The 25954-nt window shown below is 33.3% G+C and overlaps 4 protein-coding genes, 1 long non-coding RNA gene and 1 pseudogene across 10 annotated transcripts; 3 read left to right on the forward strand and 3 right to left on the reverse strand.

Moving 5' to 3' along the window:
• Positions 1-441: 441 nt before the first annotated feature.
• LOC143898758 (uncharacterized) lies at positions 442-1734 on the reverse strand. The gene is made up of 2 exons (XR_013257289.1): positions 1095-1734; positions 442-976 (listed from the first exon to the last, which is right to left on the reverse strand). It is a non-coding gene; the product is annotated as an uncharacterized LOC143898758 (long non-coding RNA).
• Positions 1735-3281: 1547 nt separating this feature from the next.
• Positions 3282-6978, forward strand: Polr3f (RNA polymerase III subunit F). The gene is made up of 4 exons (XM_077408307.1): positions 3282-3775; positions 5437-6049; positions 6132-6293; positions 6700-6978. Exons 1-4 carry the CDS (start codon positions 3708-3710, stop codon positions 6772-6774), a joined length of 918 nt encoding a protein of 305 aa, XP_077264433.1. The 5' UTR covers positions 3282-3707; the 3' UTR covers positions 6775-6978.
• Positions 6979-9249: 2271 nt separating this feature from the next.
• On the forward strand, positions 9250-11592 carry LOC143898632 (GDP-D-glucose phosphorylase 1). Its single transcript, XM_077408220.1, has 6 exons — positions 9250-9443; positions 9532-9773; positions 9837-10117; positions 10464-10566; positions 10639-10948; positions 11436-11592. Exons 2-6 carry the CDS (start codon positions 9567-9569, stop codon positions 11549-11551), a joined length of 1017 nt encoding a protein of 338 aa, XP_077264346.1. The 5' UTR covers positions 9250-9443; positions 9532-9566; the 3' UTR covers positions 11552-11592.
• Positions 11593-12552: 960 nt separating this feature from the next.
• Positions 12553-19154, forward strand: Mpi (mannose phosphate isomerase). Of its 5 annotated transcripts, XM_077408218.1 has the most exons (7): positions 12554-12938; positions 12972-13052; positions 16710-17040; positions 17103-17418; positions 17581-17748; positions 17824-18026; positions 18095-19154. In XM_077408218.1, the coding sequence occupies exons 3-7, from the start codon at positions 16723-16725 to the stop codon at positions 18296-18298; spliced, it is 1209 nt and encodes a 402-aa protein (XP_077264344.1). In that variant the 5' UTR covers positions 12554-12938; positions 12972-13052; positions 16710-16722; the 3' UTR covers positions 18299-19154. The 5 variants fall into 5 exon arrangements, with proteins under 5 accessions (XP_077264343.1, XP_077264344.1, XP_077264342.1 ...); XM_077408217.1 differs by lacking the exon at positions 12972-13052 and having other exon boundaries at positions 12553-12957; XM_077408216.1 differs by having other exon boundaries at positions 12555-13052.
• Positions 13873-15449, reverse strand: LOC143898863 (uncharacterized; annotated as a pseudogene). Its single transcript, XR_013257315.1, has 3 exons — positions 15360-15449; positions 14933-15272; positions 13873-14823 (listed from the first exon to the last, which is right to left on the reverse strand). The product of XR_013257315.1 is annotated as an uncharacterized LOC143898863 (transcript).
• Tfiifbeta (transcription factor TFIIFbeta) lies at positions 18860-20552 on the reverse strand. The gene is made up of 6 exons (XM_077408221.1): positions 20210-20552; positions 19760-19911; positions 19608-19697; positions 19399-19523; positions 19183-19326; positions 18860-19087 (listed from the first exon to the last, which is right to left on the reverse strand). The coding sequence occupies exons 1-6, from the start codon at positions 20356-20358 to the stop codon at positions 18929-18931; spliced, it is 819 nt and encodes a 272-aa protein (XP_077264347.1). The 5' UTR covers positions 20359-20552; the 3' UTR covers positions 18860-18928.
• Between the last annotated feature and the right edge of the window lie 5402 nt (positions 20553-25954).

Raw genomic sequence — 25954 nt, forward strand, 5'->3', positions numbered from 1 at the left:
GTGTGTGTGTGTGTGTGTGTGTGTGTGTGTGTGTGTGTGTGTGTGTGTGTGTGTGTGTGTGTGTGTGTGTGTGTGTGTGTGTGTGTGTGTGTGTGTGTGTGTGTGTGTGTGTGTGTGTGTGTGTGTGTGTGTGTGTGTGTGTGTGTGTGTGTGTGTGTGTGTGTGTGTGTGTGTGTGTGTGTGTGTGTGTGTGTGTGTGTGTGTGTGTGTGTGTGTGTGTGTGTGTGTGTGTGTGTGTGTGTGTGTGTGTGTGTGTAGGTATGTGTGTGTGTGTAGGTATGTGTGTGTGTGTATGTATGTATGTGTGTAGGTATGTGTGTGTGTGTGTGTATGTGTGTGTGTGTGTGTGTATGTATGTGTGTGTGTATGTGTGTGTGTGTGTGTGTGTGTGTGTGTGTGTGTGTGTGTGTGTGTGTGTGTGTGTGTGTGTGTGTGTGTGTGTGTGTGTGTGTGTGTGGTTGTGTGTGTGTGTGTGTGTGTGTGTGTGTGTGTGTGTGTGTGTGTGTGTGTGTGTGTGTGTGTGTGTGTGTGTGTGTGTGTGTGTGTGTGTGTGTGTGTGTGTGTGTGTGTGTGTGTGTGTGTGTGTAGTAATAAACTCAATTTTTTAATGATACAATAATATGTGGTCAATATATATTGATAAAATTTTTACATTTTATTTTATAACATATATGTAGATAAATTTTTACAAATAATGAATATATATTATTGGAAACTTTACTGATAATGCTAAGCTATTGCACAAAAGAAATTGCATTAATAATATTAAAAACTTATTAATATTAAAAACTAAATATATGTATAATTCGCGCATTGTAATACTAATAATACATAAACTTCTTCAGCTTCTTGAGTTATGTGTTAATTTAAATTTAATTTTTCTAATATTTTTATAATAAATGCAAAAATAGCTTACATATTATTGTTTTCATATTCCATTGATACTACATCTGTTGATACTGTAGAAACTGTAGTACTGCAGTAAAATAATATGTTTTTAATTATTTTATATTACTATCAAAAATATTTTCAAGTATCAAAACTAGATTTTTCCAAATAAAGAGTAATTAAAACTAATATAAATGAAAACTTACTTATTACTGGTAAACTCTAAACATCTTGTTGGTACAGCATCTGGATGAAGGCGAGCTCGACTTTTGACGATTTTATACTGATTTCCTTCAAAATGTACATGGCACAATCGACAATTGCGATGAGCATACTCGGGGCCTTTTGGTATTAAATTCAATCTTCTGCATGCTTGAACCCATGCCAACCACCTGTGTATGTCAGAATAATTAATTAAATTACGCAAATAATGAAATAATGATGTAAACAATTATTAAAATAGTATTGTACCTATTATGTTTTTTTGGAAAAAGGAAGTGTCGTTGTTTATAAATAAAATTTATACAGGTTAACTTTCCTTTCTATACTTCCAATACACAAATCACTTCACAATCACTTCACAAATCTCTTCACAATCACACACTTTACAATAACACAATTTACACAATTTTTTTCCGACTTTTATCAAGTCACTCTATAGCTGTCTATAGCACTTTAACGCCTTAGGCATTTAAATGTGCCTCTAAATCCGTTAGAAAAGGAAAGACAGTAAGAAGAAAAGAGACAGAAATAGTGCTTTATTTCGCGCATGCGCAATCCGTTTTGGCCAACACGAAATCAGAGGAGTTGCGCTACTGTATATACTGTGGTTCTAGCATCATGGACATTTGCCTTAAGAAATGTTTTTAATAAACTAATTTTTTTAATTTTTCCTCAGGTTAATGAATTTCAAACCACCTCACAACAATGTACTATTTCACAGCAACCAATTGAAGACAATTCGATTGCACAGCAATTAACTGAAGAGAATTTGATTGCACATCAACCAATTGAAGAGAATACGATTAATTTGATAAACGAACAGATGAAATTAATAACCGAACAGAAGCAATTAATTCTTAAACACCAGGAAGACGCTAAGAAAAAAGACGAGAAAATTAGTATTATGGAACGTGCCGTCAATAATCATTTTAGTTTAAATCGAAAACATGTACATCTGAAAACAGCATTTAACCGATTGCAAAAGAAATATTTGCCCTGGTAACCATCTCCGATAGAAAACGATAAAAAAATTTCTTATCGTTTTTAATACGGTTAGTGAATCGTTTATTTACGGTACTCTATCAGAAACTCACGTTACAAAATACTTGGGATCCTATCGTAAATGTCTTATCAGCTATACATCAGTTTCTATCGTTTTTAATATGGTTAGTGAATCGTTTATTTACGGTACTCTATCAGAAACTCACGTTACAAAATACTTGGAATCCTATTGTAAATATCTTATCAACTATATATCAGTTTCTATCGTTTTTAATATAATTAGTGAATCATTTATTTACGGTATTTTATCAGAAACTCACGTTGCAAAATACTTGGGATTCTATCAGAATAATACAAAAATTTATAAATTAATAAAAATATAGGATATAGTTCCGAATGATCCCTGCTCCTAATTAACCTAAAATTTTACACATAAGTTGTTTTTAATGTGAGAAATAATTAAAGTACGCGTGGTCCCAACTATATATATATATATATATATATATATATACACCTATTATATTTTTTATATGTTGTATATATCATATAGAATCAATTTTATTACTCAATAAATAATCATAACATTTTTTTTAATTTTCCGAAGTTGGGACCACGCGTACTTTAATTATTTCTCACATTAAAAACAACTTATGTGTAAAATTTTAGGTTAATTAGGAGCAGGGATCATTCGGAACTATATCCTATATTTTTATTAATTTATAAATTTTTGTATTATATTTACAAATTTTTTAATTTTGTTTGCATTCTTGTCACGGACCTCAAGGCTAATGCTACATTTGAATGTGGCGCGATGTTCCAAACCAAAATTTGATTGGCTGTCGTATTCTTCGGCCGCCATTATGTGCAATGCTACAACTGCGTTCGAAAACTTCACTCGGGTGCACACCAGCATCATTCTGTCCTTGTTCAATTTTTAGTAAATAACAAAGATAGAATAATGCGGTGTGCACCCGAGTAAAGCGGGCACACACTTCTGCACAACGCATAATGCGTAAGCATAAGAAAATTGTTTGGTCCATACACATGTGCATAAGGAAATAGACCAATCAGTTTTCTTATGCTTACGCATTATGCGTTATGCAGAAGTGTGTGCTCCCCGCTTAAAGTTTTCAAACGCAGCCCTATCTTCTTACATCATGGCTAATGGCTGTAGCCACAGCGTCCTCAGAAAGAACAAAACAAAGGGATAGCCTCTCGCAGGTTCAGGCAGGTTTCTTTCTACTTCGGTGGAAACACTGGAAACTGGAAACTAGGCTAGAGTGCACCAGTTTAGGAAGTTAGGAAGTTCTTCGGAAAAGAATAGACGGAGACGCATTTAAATTGATGTGAATTATATAATTTATTTCGTCTTAAATAATTTTTGAAGATTGCTAATGCAATCAGCGCCGAGTTTGAATTGAATTTTTCGAGTCTGTATTTATTATTTTCGACTTGTTCTTGGCCGTTAAATGATCCCGAGGAGGATTAAATGCCATAAAATTTACAAAGAAGACGAAGAAGAATATAATTTATTTAAGAAAACAACGATAAAACAATCTTCAGTATAATACGGCGCAAAAACTATTTTATATGTGATGGAAGTGGAAGAACAAAACGCAAGTACCAGCACAAAACACGATGGGCCCGAAACAATTGAGCAAAAGTATGGATGTAGATCAGCTGTTTATGTGTTCGAAATAGATATATAATTTTGCATTGAAGAAAAGAAAACAAAAAATCAAAATCGTGATGTAATTTTAAAGTTGTATGCTTTCTTTTAATTAATTTGCGATATTTAAAATGTCAAATAATAACATTATGTATATTTATGTGTATTTATTGAATTGATTCATAAATAAGTTCCACTATAGATACCCAGATAGCTAAACTTGCACAGACAGATTCTGAACGTCTTGCAATAAATTTTTCATGTGAGAAAGGCGACAAATTTCACTCAGAAGTTGCTGTATCAGATGATGTTATTAAACTATTGCCAGAAATGTAACAGAGTCTGCTCACGTTGCTTGTCAGCAGGCTCTGTCTGCGCGGTTTCAGTTGTCAATCTGCTTACATTGCCTGTCAGCAGACTGTCGATAGAACACGAGCGCAATACGGACACATGACTATATTATAGTCTTGATATATAGATTTTGATCAAATTTGCTGCCGATCTGTGCATATACTGCTAATATTTTGCTTACTGGTGTTACTGGGTAATTACTGAATCTACTCTCTCTTTCTCTTTCTCTCTCTCTCCCTCCCTCCCTCTCTCTCTCTCTCTCTCTCCTAAGAAATCAGTATTATCCATGGTATATATATAATTATTTCATCTAGCAAGTAATTAAGAGTGTATCATTTACGAAGTATCAGTACTTATATATTGACTAGCTATGATTTTGCTACACGATATGTCCAACCGCACATATGTGTGGAATAATCCAAGAAAAATTTCTAGAACTTTTATGGTCAGTTTTATCTCACTATTCTTTGGATCTTGCACCATCAAATTTCCATCTGTTTAGATCATTTCAAAATTTATTAAATGGAAAAAATTTTAATAACGATGTGACGCTGAGCTCTACAAATTTGTAAAAGCCTTTTGTGCAAAACTCCATCAAAACTTCCAATATTCTTTAAGAAAAAAACTAAAAAATTTCTAAATGGTAACAAGTTATACTTTAATAATGGAGAATATATAACAATATATTTATTATTGTGTAACGTTTTCAAATATAAAAATTCAGTTTGTTAAGGGGATCCTAAAGCCGGCATGACCGGCGTGACCTAGGGACAACATTTAAGAACAATATCGTGCAATTAGATCTAAGATTGAAAGCCTAGAAAAAAAGATTAGTTAAAATAAACTTTTATATGTGCAAAAGCACATTCAGGTTGACATTGCGTGTAGCGAGAGATGGCGCAGCAATCGAAACAAGGACAGATGCCTCTCGTTAGACAAGGACAGATATAAATATATGACATAGAAAACAGGATTAGAAATGTTGACATTACCGACGTCGAGGAAGTTCAGCCTTCACTTTAGGATCCCCTTAAGTGAAATGGAAATTATTTATGAATCAATCCAATAAATTATTTATGTTATAATTTTGAAACATTGCAATAGGCTTTGTCCAATGTAATGGAATAGGTACATTGTATCTCTTGTTTAGTATTTGTTTTATTATGTTGATAAGTTACATATAAGATTATAAGTTAGTAAAATGAAAACAATTAGATTTGATTGCATCATATAATACATTATATTTTATTATTAATTTTTTAATTTATTTTATTACGTATTTACATCTTATTTTTTTCTTACAGAATAATTGCTCTTGCACGAGAGAGACCTAAAGGTATTTCAGACAAAGACTTAGCTACCGAGATACCTGATTTACAACCAGTTCAACGGGCTCAGATTATAAATAAGCTTCTGTCTCAAGGATACTTTGATCTTTTTAAACAAGGAGGCTTATTGTTTTATCGCTTGAAAGACCCAACAAAACTTGCTAAATGTGCTGATAATGAAGAAAAAATAGTATACAAAATTATTGAAGAAGCGGGAAATAAGGGAATATGGACTCGAGATATAAGATTTAAATCTAATTTGATGCACACTCAATTACAAAAAATTTTAAAAAGCTTAGAAACTAAAAAGTTTATCAAAGTTGTTAAACCTGTAGCAGCAAGTAAGAAAAAAGTGTATATGCTGTACAATTTGGAACCAGATGAGTCCGTAACAGGTGGTGCTTGGTATCAAGATCAAGACTTTGAAACAGAATTTGTTGATGTGTTGAATCAGCAATGCTATCGATTTTTGGAACAAAAGAGGGAAAAAATGAAAAGTTGTAACGCCGGACCTATTGCTGCAAGAAACATAACATTCGCTTCTTCTAAGGAAGTGTGGAAATTTATTTCAGATTTAGGAATAAGCAAGGTAGTATTTTTTTATGCATTAAAACATTTTTCTTTTTTCTATATCATTAAAAACTTGTTACTAAGGAAAATCTATATTATAGGTGAAATTATCTGTAACTAACATGGAAATGATTTTAAATACTTTAGTTTATGATGGTAAGGTTGAACAGATACTCGCAGGGGATGGAAGTAATTTATATAGAGCGATTCAGCCTTTACTGAATTCACCTGGGTTGATTACAACTCCTTGTGGTTTATGTCCTGTGAGATACATTATAAATACATCACGTTTATTATAAAAATCAACGAAAAATAAATAAAATAAATTTAATAACCAATAATTAATTTTTCTATGGCTATAAGCTGTAAAAAATTAAATTAAGATCAATATCTAAAAGCATGGATATTCGTGCAATGATACAATTACCTTTATACATTTTTCGCATCGATGAACATTTATTTATTTTTGGTCATTGACTAAGAAGGACTTTCATATACATAGATCAAATGAACCAATATGAGGAATAATTTAAAGTGCATAAGAAGTTTAACTGGACATTGCATAAAAACTTCATTATATTATCGCATGAACATTCTTTCTTTTTGGCGCAATTTAATTTTTTATAATCATTAAAAATGGTTCATTGAACAATATTTCTTGTTTTTTAGGTGAGAAGACAATGTCGGGACGAAGGTCCTGTTACACCTATCAAGTGCCAATATATTAGAGAATGGCTAGAATAAATATTTCCAAAATATTCAAGTATTAATAATATATATTTAATTTAAGTTCTCTTAATTTTTTTATGTTTAAATATCTTCTTATTGCAAATAAATTTATAGATTTATTTTAATATACATCTAAATCTTATAAATTTTCTTATGTATGTGTTTATTATTTGTTTTTATATTAAATCAAAGTGTATACAAACTAATTTGTAGTAATTTATATTATATCTAAAAAGATATTAAAATTTTATTAAAAATTTATTATAAATATTTTCTACTCGATTATAACATACATTACATGCACAATTTTTAGAAAATGTGTGAGTACTACAATTTTTGTGTATCTAATGTTGTATGTATATACATATATATATATATATATAATATATATATATATATATATATATATATATATATATGTATGTACATACATACAAAAATCACTTAAGTGTCTGTTACTACGTTTACGCGAGCGTTACTTCTGTAGTAATTGACGATAATTCCTTCGCGTAAACGGGATTTTTCTTCGCGTAAACGAGATTTTGTAGTAACTTACGATAATTTACTCCGCGTAAACGAGTGGAGGGGTGCAAGGGGGCTTACATGCGTGAGCGCACGTGAACAGAAAGGCTTTTGTCCCCTGCACCCTCCCCCATGCATGTACTTTATAATTTCGTTTTACAACTTAGCATGTACTTTATGTTGTAAAGCGAGGTCCACGCTGCTTCCCTACGGCCGGGGTGGGTGCGGGGGAGGGAGGGGCAAAGGCCCTCCCCTCGCACCCCCCCCCGTGTGTGTGTGTGTGTGTGTGTGTGTGTGTGTGTGCTTCCCACGCATAATTAAACTAATGAAACTCTCAGCGTGAGACGACTGAGACCTAACTGCTTGAATCGAGATGCTTGGTTATTCTGCACGATTGATTCATTTAAAATTGGCGCAGTTTTACATGCGCGTGCGACCACTGAGCATGCGCATGTGGCCGCAGGGCACGTTCAGGGTGCCATTACATGGAGCGCGGAAACGCGGAAACGCGGAAGCGCGGAACAGAATAGTAACTAGATTCCGCGTTTCCGCGAGTTGAGTCCCGCACGTTTGAACGGAAAAGCGGAATCCGCTATTATCGTGTATGTATGTACATACATATGGCTGCGTTTCGATATTCACTGCCAGTACTTAACGCAGCCTATGTATGTACCCTGGCTTGCATATAAGATATACTTCATAATAACCATCAACATGATGTTTGGATCTATAATATTATACTGCCACTTTTATTAAATAATAAAGTAATCGAAGAGTATGTGTAAAAGCTTTTTTTTTTCAATGTGATTAAACAGCTCCGAAATTTGATGGAGTATACTGTATCCGCGTTGACAACGGATTTTGACGCGTTCGTTCCGCGAGTTTGTTTCTCCTTATATTACATGGAGCACAATTTGCGCAGAAAAGCGGAACAGTATAGTGACAAATAGACATTTGTATTCATTTCTTAAAATTGTGTTCACGTAATTCATTGCAATTTTTATTAATATGCTTATCTTTTCAGCTTATCTATTGAATACAAGCATTTTAATCAATAAATACCGTTAAAAATTAATATTTTATAATTCTCCGTTCCGCTTTTCCGCTCAAAATATGCTCCATGTAATATTAAGGCATTCAAAACAGACGGAACGGATCGACGGAAATCTAGTAAATTTTGTCTTCCGCGCTTCCGCGTTTCCGCGTTTCCGCGCTCCATGTAATGGCACCCTCTCAGAGTGCCATTACATGGAGCGCGGAAACGCGGAAACGCGGAAGCGCGGAACAGAATAGTAACTAGATTCCGCGTTTCCGCGAGTTGAGTCCCGCACGTTTGAACGGAAAAGCGGAATCCGCTATTATTACATATGTATGGCTGCGTTTCGATATTCACTGCCAGTACTTAACGCAGCCTATGTATGTACCCTGGCTTGCATATAAGATATACTTCATAATAACCATCAACATGATGTTTGGATCTATAATATTATACTGCCACTTTTATTAAATAATAAAGTAATCGAAGAGTATGTGTAAAAGCTTTTTTTTCAATGTGATTAAACAGCTCCGAAATTTGATGGAGTATACTGTATCCGCGTTGACAACGGATTTTGACGCGTTCGTTCCGCGAGTTTGTTTCTCCTTATATTACATGGAGCACAATTTGCGCGGAAAAGCGGAACAGTATAGTGACAAATAGACATTTGTATTCATTTCTTAAAATTGTGTTCACTTAATTCATTGCAATTTTTATTAATATGCTTATCTTTTCAGCTTATCTATTGAATACAAGCATTTTAATCAATAAATACCGTTAAAAATTAATATTTTATAATTCTCCGTTCCGCTTTTCCGCTCAAAATATGCTCCATGTAATATTAAGGCATTCAAAACAGACGGAACGGATCGACGGAACTAGTAAATTTTGTCTTCCGCGCTTCCGCGTTTCCGCGTTTCCGCGTTTCCGCGCTCCATGTAATGGCACCCTCAGTGTTGCTACATGTCGTCGTCGGTATGACAGGAATCATAACTCATAACCTGATTCCTGTCAACTTTAACGTTTAATATCTCGCGTCGCGGGGCTGAGCGACACTTTTTTCTGCCAGATTCTTTCGTTTCGTACAAAAACGCGTCGATTGAGCATATTTACATCGAGATTTGAGGTGAGGCCCCTAAACTGAATAATTACCTTAATATTAATTATACAGTTAATGTTAATTTATCAATATATCATTGTGTTTATTTTTATAGTTTACTCAATGTATTTGGTATAAATCATACGCAATATGTTTTTATGTAAACAAATTACTACATTTGTTTATGATACAAAGGATTTTAATTTTATCATTAATTCATGCGAGGAAAATGAGTCTTCATTTGATAATGTTTTGAAGCATATGTGGAAACAAGCTGAAGAAATTAAAGCATTTCGCTATATTTTAAATATACGAGAGAGTAAAACATTGAAGGGAAAATACAGATTTCTAATACAGGTATACTCATTAATATCTAAAAATAATATTTTTGTCTAATGCATAATGCAATGAAAATTTCAGTTAAATCCAGATAGAGCTCAGTGTAGACGTGCTCCGGAATCAATCACATCTACGTTACAATCTTTTAGCCCTATAGGTTTTAATTTCACTAAGCTAACACAGCAAGAAATATTATTTGACATAGGAAATGGCGACACAAATGACATAGTTGCAATTAATGCCAGTCCTTTGGAACAAAGTCATTGTTTACTTCTTACAGAACGTTTAAAATGTTTGCCACAAATTATGACAGAGTATAGTCTTCGCAAAGTAATAGAATTATGTCTATTAAGCAGTTTATGGTAATTATTGTTATATTAGAAATATTTAAATGTGACATGAAATTAATTTCCGCCAAAGCCGCAACATATATAGGTAGACAAAAAACATCATACGTCGCCAGACGTATTTCTACACTTTTACATTTTATTATTTAACGCACAAAATCATCCATATGTACGCACAATGTAATTAGGAATCAACGTCTAGCGACGTATGATATTTTTTGCGTATATGTTGCGGCTTTGTAGTAATATTTCACTTGAAAAGGACCCGATAAGGGTTGAAACGTTGTGATTTTTCAATAAAGGGGTAATTTTGGCCAGTTGTGTCGGTTAAATTTGGATTAATTTTTTATTTTTACTTTAGGTCTTTAAGGGCTGCTTTCAATGGTTTATGTGCGCATGCCTCTGTTAATCATTTACATTGGCATTTATACTATTTAAAATACGAGATGCTTCTTGAATATATTGTAGGTAATATTATTTTCGATAACAACCTGTTGTATATTTGCAAGATGTTATCGATATTTATTTTGTTTTAGGATGTTTGCAGTTATATTTCTGGTATACACTTGTTAGTAGATTATCCAGCAAAAGGATTCTGTATTAAATTGTCTGATTTTAAAAATATTGAAGATTTTGTATCTCGCACATTTGTTGTAGTGAACTATTTACAATTACGTCGAATGGCACATAATGTATATATTACACGAGCAAAATCAAAATCTAATGATGAATTATATAACGATATACGTATTTATATTTGGGCTAGAAAGCCATTAATTGGTGTCAAAGATACAACTGCATTTATACCTGGAGTTTGCGAACTCTTTGGACATTTATCAATTAGAGGTAAGAATAAAATCTGTATTTGAATACAGGGTGTTTAAAAAAAAGTGTTTCATATTTTGAGAGCAAATAGTACTCATCAAAATAAGAAGAAAATGTCCAGTAAACATGGGTCCTAAATCAAATACCTGTTAAGATATGGACCAATCTTTATCGTATACTATAAGAGGTGTTCTATGTGGTTCCTATTTATTGTCACACATTTTAAATAGAAAAAATTACTTTGGGCCCGGGCACATAAAAAACTTAAGCAGACAGACGTAAGCAGTAAGACAATTAACGGTATAGATTCGCTATCGCTTGAATTGTCTTAAGTTCTTGACTGTGATTGGCTGATTTGCTTACTGCTTAAGTTATTCTATGTGCCCGGGCTCTTATTCCTACAAAGTTTGTAGAAATCGAAAATTTGTTTTAACACCCTGTATGAAGAGTTTTTTGTATTTTTATATTCAATAATATAAATAATTATAACGTAATACATGTATTTTAGATGAAAATATGTACAATAATCTAACAGAAGATGATGTAATTAATGTTCTTTGTAATATTACGGAAGAATATTTTTTATTAATCAAAGATGAGCTTAAAATTATTTTGAAAAAATAAAAATGTTTATTATAGAATGTGATAAGGTTTTTTTATTTTGTTGGAATATAATTAAATCTATAAATTAAAATTTGTTGAAATTTATTACATTGTGATAATTAAAATTTTATTACTACATGAAATTTTCAAATATACAGGACGTTTTCTAAGTGGGAAGCATTGCAGTGGTGGATTCAGTGCGTTCCAAAATTCACTCTGGGTAACTAAAATCTATAGTTTACGTCACGTACACTGTAGCATTTTAGTTAACTAGAGTAAATTTTGGAACGCAGCCCTGGATTGACCTTAAAGTCATTGCACACAAAATGCATAGCTTAGCATAAGCATAGCATAAGACTGCTAAACCAATGAGCATCCAGCATAAAGTCGCCATATTGATTTACATAAGATGCTCATTGGTCCAGCGATCTTATGCTACGCTTATGCTAAGCTATGCATTTTGTGTGCGATGGCCTTAGATGGCCTTTAAAGTCAATCCAAACACATACTACGTTTATGCGAGCGTTACTTCTGTAGTAACTTACGATATATCACTCGTTTACGTGGAGTAAATTATGCTAAGTTACTACAAAATCCCATTTACGCGAAGGAATTATCGTAAGTTACTACAGGGCTGCGTTCCAAAATTCACTCTAGTTAACTAAAATGCTATAGTGTACATACGTGACGTAAACTATAGATTTTAGTTACCCAGAGTGAATTTTGGAACGCAACTCATAAGTAAGTTACTTCTGTAGTAACTTACGATAATTCCTTCGCGTAAACGGGATTTTCCTTCGCGTAAATGGGATTTTGTAGTAACTTACGATAATTTACTCCGAGTAAACGAGTAATATATCATCGTAAGGGCCTAAGCAGAATGGCTGTCTTGGCAGTGTTTTATGCCTTAAGTCTTTGTCTTATGTGACGCACAATACTGTGTTAATGTTTCCTGTCTTGTGTAGTTATACGTCGCGTATACTACACAAGACAGGAAACATTAACACAGTATTGTGCGTTACATAAGACAAAGACTTAAGGCATAAAACACTGCCTTAAGGTTATAAGACAGCCATTCTGTTTAGGCCCTAAGTTACTACAGAAGCACAGTATATACTGTGCTGGTACTCTGGTACTATTTTAAGTGCAGAAAGTGTGATATGGTGCAGCTACTAATGTGAGCTCAAAAAGAATTTTAGCACCGAACCGAGTAAACACTCAGTAATAAACGCCAATTAATTACAACCTCCAAATTGTTCGAATGGTCCGCGGGTCCGAATTGGTCCGAATCTTCGGTTACAAACAGTCGTTTCTCCCGTGTTTATATACGAATCGATTACATTATAATAAGGAAGTGTGCGATGTAACAACGATGTTATTCGACGAGAGGAATTGCCGAGTGTTTTTAAAGAGAGGGAAATACATAAGTATGTATGTACATATAGGTATATACGGTATCGGGATGATAAGATAGATCTCGTAATATAAGCGTGACCCTTGAGTCAAAAGTCAAATAACGCAGGTACGACAGCAGGCATTTGAGATATTATGTTGATTTGCCTTTTTTTTTTTTTTTTTTTTTTTTAAGCGTTACATTATAAATATATATGCGTTATACTAACAAGAGCGCAAAGTTCAATGATTGCATATTTATCAGTAAATGTATATAATTAAGGCGATAGATGGATCAATAATCTGGCTCTCTGGAGTTCTTAGTTTTCTTTGCGTTGAGAGAAATTTATCTTCCGAATAATTACGAAAGTTACAGTAGTATATAAAAAATATCTACTTAATAATAAGGTAAAACTGAAGGAGAGCTCCCTCCTCACTGATTTTGATGAAATTAGGCTTAATCGATTCGTTTTTGCACAAAACGAATGAATCTAGCAGAAAAAAGCCCCGCTCGGCCCCGCGACGCGAGATATTAACTGTTAAAGTTGACGACTATCAGGTTATGAGACCTGTCATACCGACGCGATGCAGCAACTACGGACATGCTCCGCGACCACATGCGCATGCTCCGTGCTGGTCACATGTGTAGTCGATGTACTTGAGCGCCCAACCTCAATTACATCATATATTATTGTGTGCAATTCAAAAATATTTACAATGTCCTATTCAGTAGAGCAATTAAATAGCAATCCGTGGCTAGCGGTTGAAGATGTTGTTGGCGATGCAAAAACATGGCCCAAATTTATCCGAAAAATGTTTTGGGATAAAAATCTCAAAGATCACAATCGAATGATCCTTGTCAATTTTTCCTACTTGAATGCAGTATCCGAAGATTTTTTGCACGATATATTAGCTTTTACGTTGAAAAATGCGTATACAGCGGAAAGGAAGCGCAATATTAAAGATAGATTTAGCTATTTAAATCACGAGGTAATTTCAAAATTGATAAGTATATATCAAATAAGTATTAATTATTATGTTTTTTATACTTTTTAGGAATTAGGACATATTCGACGCAACCGTGCATACAGTTATCACGTTTATTTTAAGGAAATGTTAGATCTAAACTTTAATCCAATTAATAAATAATAAAATTTAATATATTGTTTTCAAGTTTGTAGTTTTGATTACAACAGAGAATATTTTTGAACACAAATTATTTCTGTTACAGATATTAAGCGTGTTGAAGTTAACAAAACAGAAATAAAAATTTGAAAGCAGAGAATAGTTGGTATATAAAAAGTACATATAAATCTGTGCTCTTCTATACTAACTATTCTCTGTTTTAACAAATTATTTCTGTGTAATTTGTTAAAGCAGAGAATAGTTGGTATATGAAAAGTACATATTTATATTATTTTACACAAGTTTCTCGCTGTAACCCATAATAAAGAAAAATTCATTAGTTATTTAATCGAGCATCATTTAATTGCTAAAGAAATACAGTGTCCAAAATGTGGTAATAAATTAATAATTGATACAAGTAATGTCAGATTTTGATGCCGAAAAACATATTATGAAAAGAATTCCAGCAAAAAAAAAGGAAAAAAACAATGTCAGTCCCAAACAAGTGCAAAATGTGATACGTGGTTTAGCAAATATTCCTTTTAAGTTGCACTTGTAGAAGCCTCCGAGACATCTGCTTCAGCTTCACCAGGGATCTTCGGTGGATACATTTCCGCAATCGTACAGAAAAAACCGCTCAACCGATCTTCGTAATCATGAACGCGTTTGAAGAGATATTCAGCTAAATATCCCACCAAGTGAAGTACGTGTTCCGTACCGTGGGATATTAGCTCTTACTTCTCTCCAAACGCGTTCTATGTGCTAGGTGTGGGCTCCTATAATTTAAAAAACTGTCAATGCATTTATACATTTTTTAATTTTCTTTAATATATCATAGTTAAAGTAAAAAATTTGTAAACTATTTAAAATGTTTATACTTATTACCAGTATCTGGGTCGACGAAATTCATGGAATGATTAACGGTCAGATGTTGGAAGCCTTCATTGTTTAAACAATTGTAAGACTTCCAACAATCTGACATTATCGTCGTCCCAGGTAGGATCCACTCCTTTATGATTCCCAGCAAAGTTTCTTTTGTACGATCCGGAACCGCAACAAGAAATATTTTTGTTGAATCGCGTTCATATCCACCGAAGATCCATTTCCCTTCGATAATTCGGCCACGGTTGTATTCCTTTTGCCGATTTTAGCCTCGTCTATTTCAACAATTTTGTTGGAGCCTCCAATGTTTAGTCGAATTTTTTTCGGCCCAGTATATGCAAACCTATATCATTTTAAAATAAATTTGCTAAATATATATTTAAAATATTTATATTTCATGTGTGTATTAAATGTATCAAATTATACTTACTTCTCGGCAAAAGGAAATCCAATCAACAACCGAATGATCAGAACGTTGTAACTCCGTGCACAAAATTCGATGTCGCGGAGGCCGTAACATTATAAAGTATGCTATCATTTGGCATGCGGTTTCTAAGCTTAACTTTGACTTGCTACACCACGTATCACATTTTGCACTTGTTTGGAACTGACATTGTTTTTTTACATATTTTTTACTGGAATTCTTTTCATAATATGTTTTCCGGCATCGAAATCTGACATTACTTGTATCAATTATTAATTTATTAATATTATTGATAAGGGCGCTCTAACCGTGAGCCAAAACGTATTTATATTGTAGCCAGGTAGTCGAGCAATAAATGATTCTATTCGTTTTTTAATCGCTGGCGGATAAAGGTTTTTTTTCTATTAATTTATTATTACATTTTGGACACTGTATTTCTTTATCAATTAAATGATGCTCGATTAAATAATTAATTAACTTTTCTCTATCGTGTGTTACGGCAAGAAACTCGTGCAGAGTCTCATTGTCGGATCGTCGTACGTCGAACATCGGACGCAGTGTAAATCCTTTATTGGACTCGTAAAATTAACAAAAGAGAATCAACATTTGAAATTGTTTTACTTACCGCTTGGACAGTTGTCACGTGACCTTCTTTTGCATACGCGTGCGGCTACGGAGCATGCGCATGTGGCCGCAGGGCATGGTCGTGGTCGCTACTAGTCGCTACATCGCGTCGGTATGACAGGTCTCATAACCTGATAGTCGTCAACTTTAACAGATCTCGCGTCGCGGGGCCGAGCGGGGCTTTTTTCTGCCAGATTCATTCGTTTTGTGCAAAAACGAATCGATTAAGCTTAATTTCGTCGAATTCGGTGAGGAGGGAGCTCTCCTTCAGTTTTACCAATAATACAAATAAAAGGGAATTTTTGAGAAAGCATTATTCGCAAGGATTATTCGAGATTCAAAGTTTCACGCACGAAGTCGATATGCCCAAGCAAAGAGGATATCGAAGTAAAAGTATGATAAAGCATTGTGTTTTATATAAATAGAAACAAACAAATCGTATTATCAAAATGCATTATAAAAATAAAAACATTCGATCGTATTATATAGTCATCTATTATCAAAAAGATTACTTTTAATGCAGAATCAGTTTTTTGACTTGTGCTCATTAAGAACTTTTGATTAACTTTGGCGAATAGTATATTTTTCTGAATGCTCTATACATTTTCTGCTTCTCTATACATTTTTTTTATTAAAGAAATGTCAAAAGCAAGAAAAATAATTTTTAGTTATTTGTATTGCATAAAAATGTTTAGACTTATATGTATTGAAAATGTTTGTTTCTTGTCGTAGATGTATCCTGAAGATGGAACTCAAATGTGCAATTCAAATGTACGATTGGGGAAAACGTGGTATGAACAGTATTGTCGCGTCTTTGATAAAATCAGCCAATGCCGATTTCATGGTGGATGAGCAGAAGACTTATGCAGAATTATGGATGGGCACTCACAAGAATGGTCCATCGTATCTTAAGGACACAGATGTCCCTCTGCAGAAATACATCCAAGAGAATATCGAGACGTTAGGTGGCAACGGAGTACAAATGTTTGGTTCCAACTTGTCTTTCCTCTTTAAAGTCTTGTCTATAAGTAAAGCTTTATCCATTCAAGTGCATCCGGATAAGGTAACATCTTTTTTCCATTAAGCATAAGTGTGGTGCGTTACAATCGATCTGTGGTCTTTCAGAAAAAGGCGAAGGAGCTGCACGAGTTATATCCGGATATTTACAAAGATCCGAATCATAAACCAGAACTAGCGATAGCTCTGTGTCCTTTTGAAGCACTGTGCGGATTCCGTCCAATTGATGAAATAAAAGATTATCTGAATAACATATCGGAGTTATTTGCCGTCGTAGGGGAAACCAATGTTCATCGCTTATCTCAAGCAGCTGATTCTACAATCAGCGACGCTTTGCAACAGTGTTTTTACAGTCTTATGACTTGTGATTCCAATAAAGTAACACAGCAATTGAGAAGCTTGATAGACAGATTACACGATACAGGTAACAATTTCTATATAACTTTCTTAACGATTGTACCATAATTTATTGATTGTACCGTAATTTAATGATTATACTATACTTTATTGTATACTTGTGTATCTTTGCGTTCTTCGTCGGAAGAATCCTTTGTTAGAAAATATAATCATGTTTAGTCGCTCTCAGATGATTCTTATAGGCAGTGGATAAAAGCCGATCTGTTAGAACGTTTGCACGGGGATTATCCTGGAGATGTAGGCTGTTTTGCAATATATCTATTTAATTATGTAACGCTGCAGCCAGGTGAAGCCATATATATTGGACCAAACGTACCTCACGCGTATCTCTCTGGCGGTAAATTATTTTTAGATTTGGATTTTAATATGTTTACTCAAATATAATAAATTGAGTTTTCAATCCAATTTTCAGATTGTATAGAGTGTATGGCATGTTCAGATAATGTAATAAGAGCTGGACTTACACCAAAACTGAAAGATGTAGAAACTTTAATTCAAGTATTGTCATTTGAATGCAAATCATCTTCTGTGAAAAAGATTCAACCATTCCGAGAAGATACATTCACCCAAGTTTTTCGTCCGCCAGTTTCAGAATTTGCAGTTGCTAAAATCACTGTGAGTTTTGATACGTTATTATTCAGTGAAATAATCGCGATTGTATTTTTATCTTAAATATCTTGCAGTTACCGCCTGGACGACCATCTTACAGTTTAAAACCGAGAAACTCGCCTAGCATTCTGTTAATAGTTGGTGGTAAAGCAAAAATATCTTCTAAGATTTTTTCCCGTGGGTCCGTTTTGTTTATTCCAGCCAATGATGAAGTGGAGATGAAAGTTTTATGTGGTTGCCATCCTATGCTGATGTTTCAAGCATTTTCAAATGTTTGAGAATGTGGATTAAATCAACAAACGTTGATAATATGCTTGTGAAGTGCCAAATATGGTTAATATTTTAAAGCAGTTCATACATGAAATTTTCTATACGCATAATGATGTTAAATTTTCTAATTATTTGCTAATGTACATGATTTTCTCAAGAGTACATGAAAAACGTTATCTTGAGAAGCACAGTTATGAACTGTACATTATCTAGAAACTTATTTATATATACAATAACTATATTATATAAAACATGTGGCAGAGTATCGGCATAAATCATGCCGCAGAGTGACGTGCGCCAATGATCCGGGTTCTAATACAACCAAAAATTCGTCAATCGCGACGATTGCCACCTCTCGGATGGTGATGACAATCCACCGAAAGCACAGTATCTGAAAGTAGGTATCTTGTCACGAGAACCTCTCTGTATTTAGAGAGAAAACCCGCAAGGTTGGGGATTGGATGGTAGGCTGACAACTTACTTTCAGAAAACAAATCATGTCTCAAAACCTTAAAAGATTTGAGGAGGCCCGGGACCTATTTGGACTGTAGCATTGATTGATCGATTGATATTATATGAAACATTATTCGATAAAGTTTATTAATAAACATATAAATACATATATTTATATATATAAATCAGTCATCCTCTGATTCGTTGCCTTTCTTTGAGGTACTCTCCGCGGGCTTTTCTTCTACTTTGTAATGTCGATACTCCGGTTTCAATTCCCACATATTTCTATGGGGATTTTTTAAGTTATAATTACAAACTTCATTGAGGATTTCCTTTAGATAAACCTGAAATTTACGTAATATTTAATGTTAAAATTGTAATTTATAAAATAAACTATGCATTCTGAATTAATTGTGTGAACAGATGGAAATATATTTACAATAGGTTGCTTCGTGATCTTTACAAGGTCCCTTATATTATAATATTGATGGTTCTCGAATGCTGCAAAAAGCATATCCAGCACAGCGTCCTTGTCATCTCTCATTTTTTTCCCTTCTGCTTTCTTCTTTTCAGCATACTCGATCTGTAAAGTGTTTCTATGTGCCAAAGATTGGTTCCACAATGTTAAAAGAAAGTTAATAAAAATAATGCTTACATTATGTTTGTGATCGGATACAGGCTTGAAGTTTTGTACAACTCTATCTAACTGCTGGACTTGCCTCTGTGGCACAGAAGCTCTCTTGATACTTTCTAATTTCAATTTCATGTAACAATTATCAGCTGAAACAATTTTATTTTATAATGCAACCTGTTTCTAAGAAGATAAAAGTATATATCTACATTTATATACGCAAGACGGTATACCATATGGTCGGCATTCTAATTTCTGTACAATCCTTCCTTCCATAAAGAGTTTCTCTGTTTCTGGAACAATCGCGTCTAAACTTGCGGAGGCTGCAAAATTAACGATAAGTATTCTAAAAAATATATTAACTGGGAAATTCCATCAAACTTACGGGCAACATGAGAAAATACTCCTAGCATCTGTCTGGTGACTGTTGTAACATCTAACCTATGTTGTTTTGGTATTTCTCCTTCTCCTGATTCTTTCAAGGCTAAGACAGCTTCCGATAATTTGAGAGATACTTCAGCTTTCTGTCCAGGATTTCTAGAGAAGATAGATAAAGATGAAAATTAAATTAATAGATAAACAGATTAAAGTATCCATTTCTATAAGTGGAAAATTATAGCAGGTACATACTACAAAAAGATGTAAACAATAGAGAGGATATAAGCCATGTATTAAGATTCAACGTTTGCATGGCTGTTTTCATATTTAGCAGCACAATGCAACAAACAAGATGAATAAATTTTACAACAAAAGCGAAGATCATGCTCATACATTAAAGATAAGATGCTTTCATTTTGGGAGAAACAATTCCAGTTTTAATCAGAGATAAACTCACTTGGTGATCTTCAATTTGCCGACTTCTATATTGCCAGGTGCCTTTTCCCACTTGTTAGCTATGTATTTAGGCACTTTGACCAGCCACACACCGCGGCCAGCGTTGCTCAAATCCAATTCTCTTTCCGTGTGTGTGACACTCGTGGACATTATTATTTCTTTAATATATCTCGGTAAGAAAAACAAAACTATCCACTTTCCCTTTTCTCAGTAGTGGAGTATACCATTGACCTTTTCTGCAAAATGTATGTTAACATATGTATGTACATACATACATACATAAACAAAATGTAAACCTGAGATCAGAAACCTGAAACCATGAAGAATTATCTCTGTTCTTCATGCCTGAAACCAATAAAATTGACCTAAAAAGCACAGACAAATTAATAGACAGATAGCCAAAGGCAGCCAAAGGTCCGGGTTGAGACGAGACCAGAGACCAGCATTTCTCACTGGTTTCAGCGCCATACCGTGTAGCGGCCAATGCAGTAACTACGTTTTTAAGATAAAGCGGGTCATTTTCGGACGAAGTCGCTAACGTCGCTATTTCTGTAACTCTTTATAACTATACAGTTTCGTTATCATCGTTATATTATCGTTGTGCAGATATAATATATGATAAAAAAGTTGCGCAACGACAATATAATGATAATGAATTGTTGTTAATAGTTATAGAATCAGAGCGCACTGATCTCTAAGCCGAGAACTCCGCATGACGTGTTAGAGAAGTTATATTATTGTAATCAAAATTTTGTTAAGACTTTCAGCCCTTAAAAAAAATTTTCAATTGTAGTTAAAAAGATATTGATGATTAACATATACTACGTTTACGCGAGCGTTACTTCTGTAGTAACTTACGATAATTCCTTCGCGTAAACGAAAATTTTCCTTCGCGTAAACGGGATTTTGTAGTAACTTACGATAATTTACTCCGCGTAAACGAGTGATATATCGTAAGTTACTACAGAAATAACGCTCGCGTAAACGTAGTAGTAGTAATAGAGTCTATTGCATCATCAAAGTTGCGACTTACATAGACCATTAATTAATTAAGAAACTATGAAATTTTTTTTGTTATTCAAACTTAAAAGTTTTTCAGGTTGCTAAATATTAATCTGATGTTAAATTCAGTTGATAAATTCAAAATGTCGGAGCCATATAGCGGCCGGATGTCAAAAGTATCATTGATAAAATCGATCTCGAATTGTGTAAGATACGGATGTAAAAATTCTATTATTTTTATTTTTAATATCCGCTATTTTTAATTAACTTTGCCGTCTGATTAATATTGCGGTTATTTAAAAAAAAAACTTTTAATTTTAAATATATAATTAAAAAATAATTGACAAATTCTGAATAGTATATGTATATAGTTGCAACTTTTTGACGCAATAAATTCAGTGTTAATCTCGGTGTGTTAATAATAATCGTGCATCAATTATATGTAATCATAAATGACATAAGAAATTTTTTTTAAGAACAAATAAAGGATATATATTTTAATTGGCGATGCTTCTTTATAATATTCAATTTCAATTCAATTCAATCTTTATTTATTCTCTCCCTTCCCGCGGTTGGAAAGACGTTTTTTTCAGGAAAACGTTCCCAAAAACCTTTACAATTATAATTATACACATTCAGTCATTATCTGATACCTTTTACATGGCGTTTTACAGGGACGTGCCCAATTAACCCTTTACATATTTTAATTCTATTCGAAACGTGACCTTTGGGCGACCTTACACCGCACTACTATTACCCCCCCCCCTTCTAGTGTCTTCCCTTCGTCCCCTCCTCCTGGTCCGCTTCATGCGATGCTCCTTTAATAAACTTATTCAATTAATTATATTTATTATTTATACCGTGTAGGAAAGTTTTGTTTGTATATCAATTAAAATTTCAAATAAACTTTTATGTAATTTCTCTGGTAATTTCATAAAATTAATATTTTCATCAAGTTAAACTGCCAAATACGGTCAACTTGAACTTTGTTCACCAATATATATAGTAACAATTTTTTGTATTAATTTTAAAAGTATATTCTTTTGCTTCGTCAACTACACGCGCCGTACTTTCAATCTTGAAACGCAGTCTGAAACTGAAACGTACAATCACATAATTAAATTGCTAATCAATTTAACAATACCGATATTATACCCATCTCCACACACACTGCAAAGAATGTTACGAAAATATTTTTAATTTATCTATATATATATAAAATAGAGAATGTCTGTATGTATGTCTGTTCTTTGTACACTCTTAAACTATTCGACCGAATTTTTACCAAAAGTGTATAAAATAGGGGTAGAATTTTCCGAGGAGTGCTATAGAGTGTATAGTTTTTCGTTATATACCGATCTTTTTGGGAATCGGTATCCGAACTGATAAAGGAATTTTTTTCGATTAAGGATATTGAAACACAAATAAAGTCGTTTGAAGAAAAACGACTTCTGGGCGAAGCCCGGGTAACCAGCTAGTAGTTTATAAAATTATTGATTATAATTTTTATTTTTATTTAAATTTGAATTAATATCTAATATTTTTAATTTCAGTTTATAAAATTAATTTTTATTTTATTATTAACTAGCATGCCCCGCCGGGCTTCGCCCCGGCCCCGGTATTTTTTTTTTTTTGTTATTATGCTATTCGGGGCGGAGACGAATCCAACAAATCATAGATCATTAAAATCTGTCCAGCCGTTCTTGAGTTATAAATGGTGTAACTAACCCGACTTTATTTTTTTTATATATATAGATTTCTTAAATTTAAATTTATTAATTTAATCAAGAAATATATTTTTCACATATCGACTGATATCTTTCGGGAGGTCGTATCTTACACAATTCGAGATCGATTTTACACAATTTCCGGTTTTTCTGCTTAAACGCTCAGTCAGGCAACCTCGAAGCTAAGTGTCTACATCCTATCTTGAAATAGATTACCAAAAATAAATTATAGTTGTCGAAATTTTCTCGTATTTTCTCGTATTTATAGATACGACTTTGCACTTCAAAATTATAATCAAATGAACAAGATACGACATATTTATTTTTAAATGACAATATTAAATGTTATTTAAAAATAAATATGTCGTATCTTGTTCATTTGATTACAATTTTGAAGTGCGTCGTATCTATAAAAATTGCGTTTTTGCGTTTGTTTCCCACGAATAATATCAAATTAAACAATAAAGCTGTATTTTAATTCCAAATCACTATACTTTTGAACAGTAAAGCAAACTATCTTGTTTGTTGCTTATCAACAAAACAAAAATTTTCGAATCCTGTACAGTAACAGTTTTTGGCTGCGGTCCACTTGACGCTACAAATGCTTTGAAGCATTCCTCTTCTCTTTTCTTTCAATGAAGAAAGAAGGAGAAGAAAACCGCAACCTTTGAGATACAATTTCCCAAAAACTATCAGTCGATATACGATAGAAACAATAAAAAATATGAACAAGAAAAGATTTTGTCATCGTTGAAATGGAATTCGAACTTGTGAAGATCTATGAACGACAAAACATTTATGTTATTGAGTTATTGATTATTTCTACTGCCCAATCTATTATTGTAAGTATATGCAAAAGTTAAGTGAAAAAGCAAAACAAATGTAATGCGTTAAACATATTTTAATGTACGTTGCTTTTTAGTATTATATTAAGTGTTATTTGCAATTGGGAACAAAGTTCTTTGGAAGTTTTAAACATTATCGCAGGTGATGACCATTACATGATTTATCGGAAAAATGAGTATAAGAAAATTTTTTAATTTTAAAATATTTATTGTTATTTTATAATAAAACATTACATTTACATTCTCTCACTTTATGAGATTTTACAGTATTTTATATCACGTTTCACTTTATTGATAATTGGATTTGCCACAAAGAACCCTGTCTATTTTAGAACCCTCGCGTTTAACAACGAGACTTTGCTAAAATAAAAAAATTATTGTTAGAGGATCAGAATATTCTACAGACATAATCCTCTAAGTCGACATTGTTTAGAGATATATACACTCTCTGAAACATTAGAAAAATATACTATATAGCATTCTTTCATTCGATTTTTCGGCATCCAGGACATTTCTTTGTGGTGATAGATGGTGGTAATGGATACAATCAATTATTTTAAATATCCCTGACTCACATCCAGAAACTTACAATTAGCTGGATCAGTAGTACAAATTTATTTGTATAAAGTACTTTAATTGATATGTTAAAATAGTTTATATTATCCGTAATCACAGGCAGAGATGCCTAGTGCCTATAGGGCGTCGAAAAATCGAATAAAACAAAGCCATTTCGTACATTTTTCTAATTTTTCAAAGAGTGTATTTCTGAACAGTATTAACTTACAATAAAGGATTATGTTTATACAGAAATATTTTGATCCTCTAATAATAACCTTTCATTTTAAGTCTCGTTACTAGACGCGAGGGACCAAAACCCTTATAAAAATGGGCAAAGTTCTTTGTAAGTGAGTGAGTTTAATGCCAAATTGGCAACAATTTACTATTAATTTACTTACTGGATTATAAACACGCTGCTGTATTACAGAAGGGTTGCAATCATATATCTACCCATTAGAGAATATATATATATTTTGTACCTACTCTAAACGGTAAGATATATAAATGCACCCATGTGCACATATAGGTAGCAATTTACTCTATTTGTACAAATTCTTGTATGAACACAGTGCACAAGATGACACTAATTCAGATAGATGAGCGAGCGTATATTTTATTTGCACATTATAAACAGCGCTAAGCGCAGAATGTATTTTGACAGTAGTCACTGCGGCGAGCGCATAGAAATGGACCTCTATTAAGGTGCGTGTCCACCTGCGAGTAAGAACTCTCGAGAGCAAAAAGAGAGAAAAAGAAAGAGACTCTCGAGAGTATTTCTCTCTCTCTCTTTCTTTTTGCTCTCGAGAGTTCTTACTCTCAGGTGGAGACGCACCATTAAGCTGGACCCTCCACCAGCGCAAATCAAGTTCGCACTAGGTAAAAAATTTAGTGCTATTTAGGTGCTAATTAAGTGCCCTAGTCCGAATTTTGGTGCTCGAACCGTTTAGCAGAAAATCGCGTAAAAAATGGGGGGTCCAGCTTGCCATAGCTGAACCCCTCTATATTAGAAAATGATCCTACATAAAAAACAAGTACACTATAATTTAGTACTAATTAAGTGCTACTTAAGGGGGGAGGGTCAAGTAAACGCGGCCGTTTTTTTTTCGATTTTTTTTTAACAGATGGAAAGATTTATTAAATCGGAACAAAGTACATCATACTATTTATGATTTAAGGTATATTATAACATTTTTTTTATATCGAAAAATTTCAAAATGGCGGCGCAGCGGTTGCTCTTCTCGGATTTGCGCCGTGCAACGCTCAGGTCGCTCTAATTAACTGAAATAAAAAAACCAAAGTTTTTTGTTAAAATGCGTTCATATGCTTTGCATGAACCTCAATTTAAAAAATAATCAAAAATTAAAAATTTAGGATCATTTTGAAGAAAAAGTTAAAGGTATCGTTTTTTTCAAAATGGTCCTAAATATTTAATTTTTTATTTTTTTTTTTTTTAATTCAGATTTATGCAAAGCATATGAACGCATTTTAACAAAAACTTTGGTTATTTATTTCAGTTAATTAGAGCACCTGAGCGCGTTGCACGACCCAAATCCGAGAAGCCGACTTCAAGCAGCTGCAGCGCCGCTATTTTGATTCGACATAACAAAAATTTTA

This window comes from Temnothorax americanus, unplaced genomic scaffold (genome assembly GCF_048541705.1).
Source record: "Temnothorax americanus isolate GAGA-0224 unplaced genomic scaffold, ASM4854170v1 Scaffold24, whole genome shotgun sequence".
In the NCBI taxonomy this organism is placed as follows: domain Eukaryota; kingdom Metazoa; phylum Arthropoda; class Insecta; order Hymenoptera; family Formicidae; genus Temnothorax; species Temnothorax americanus.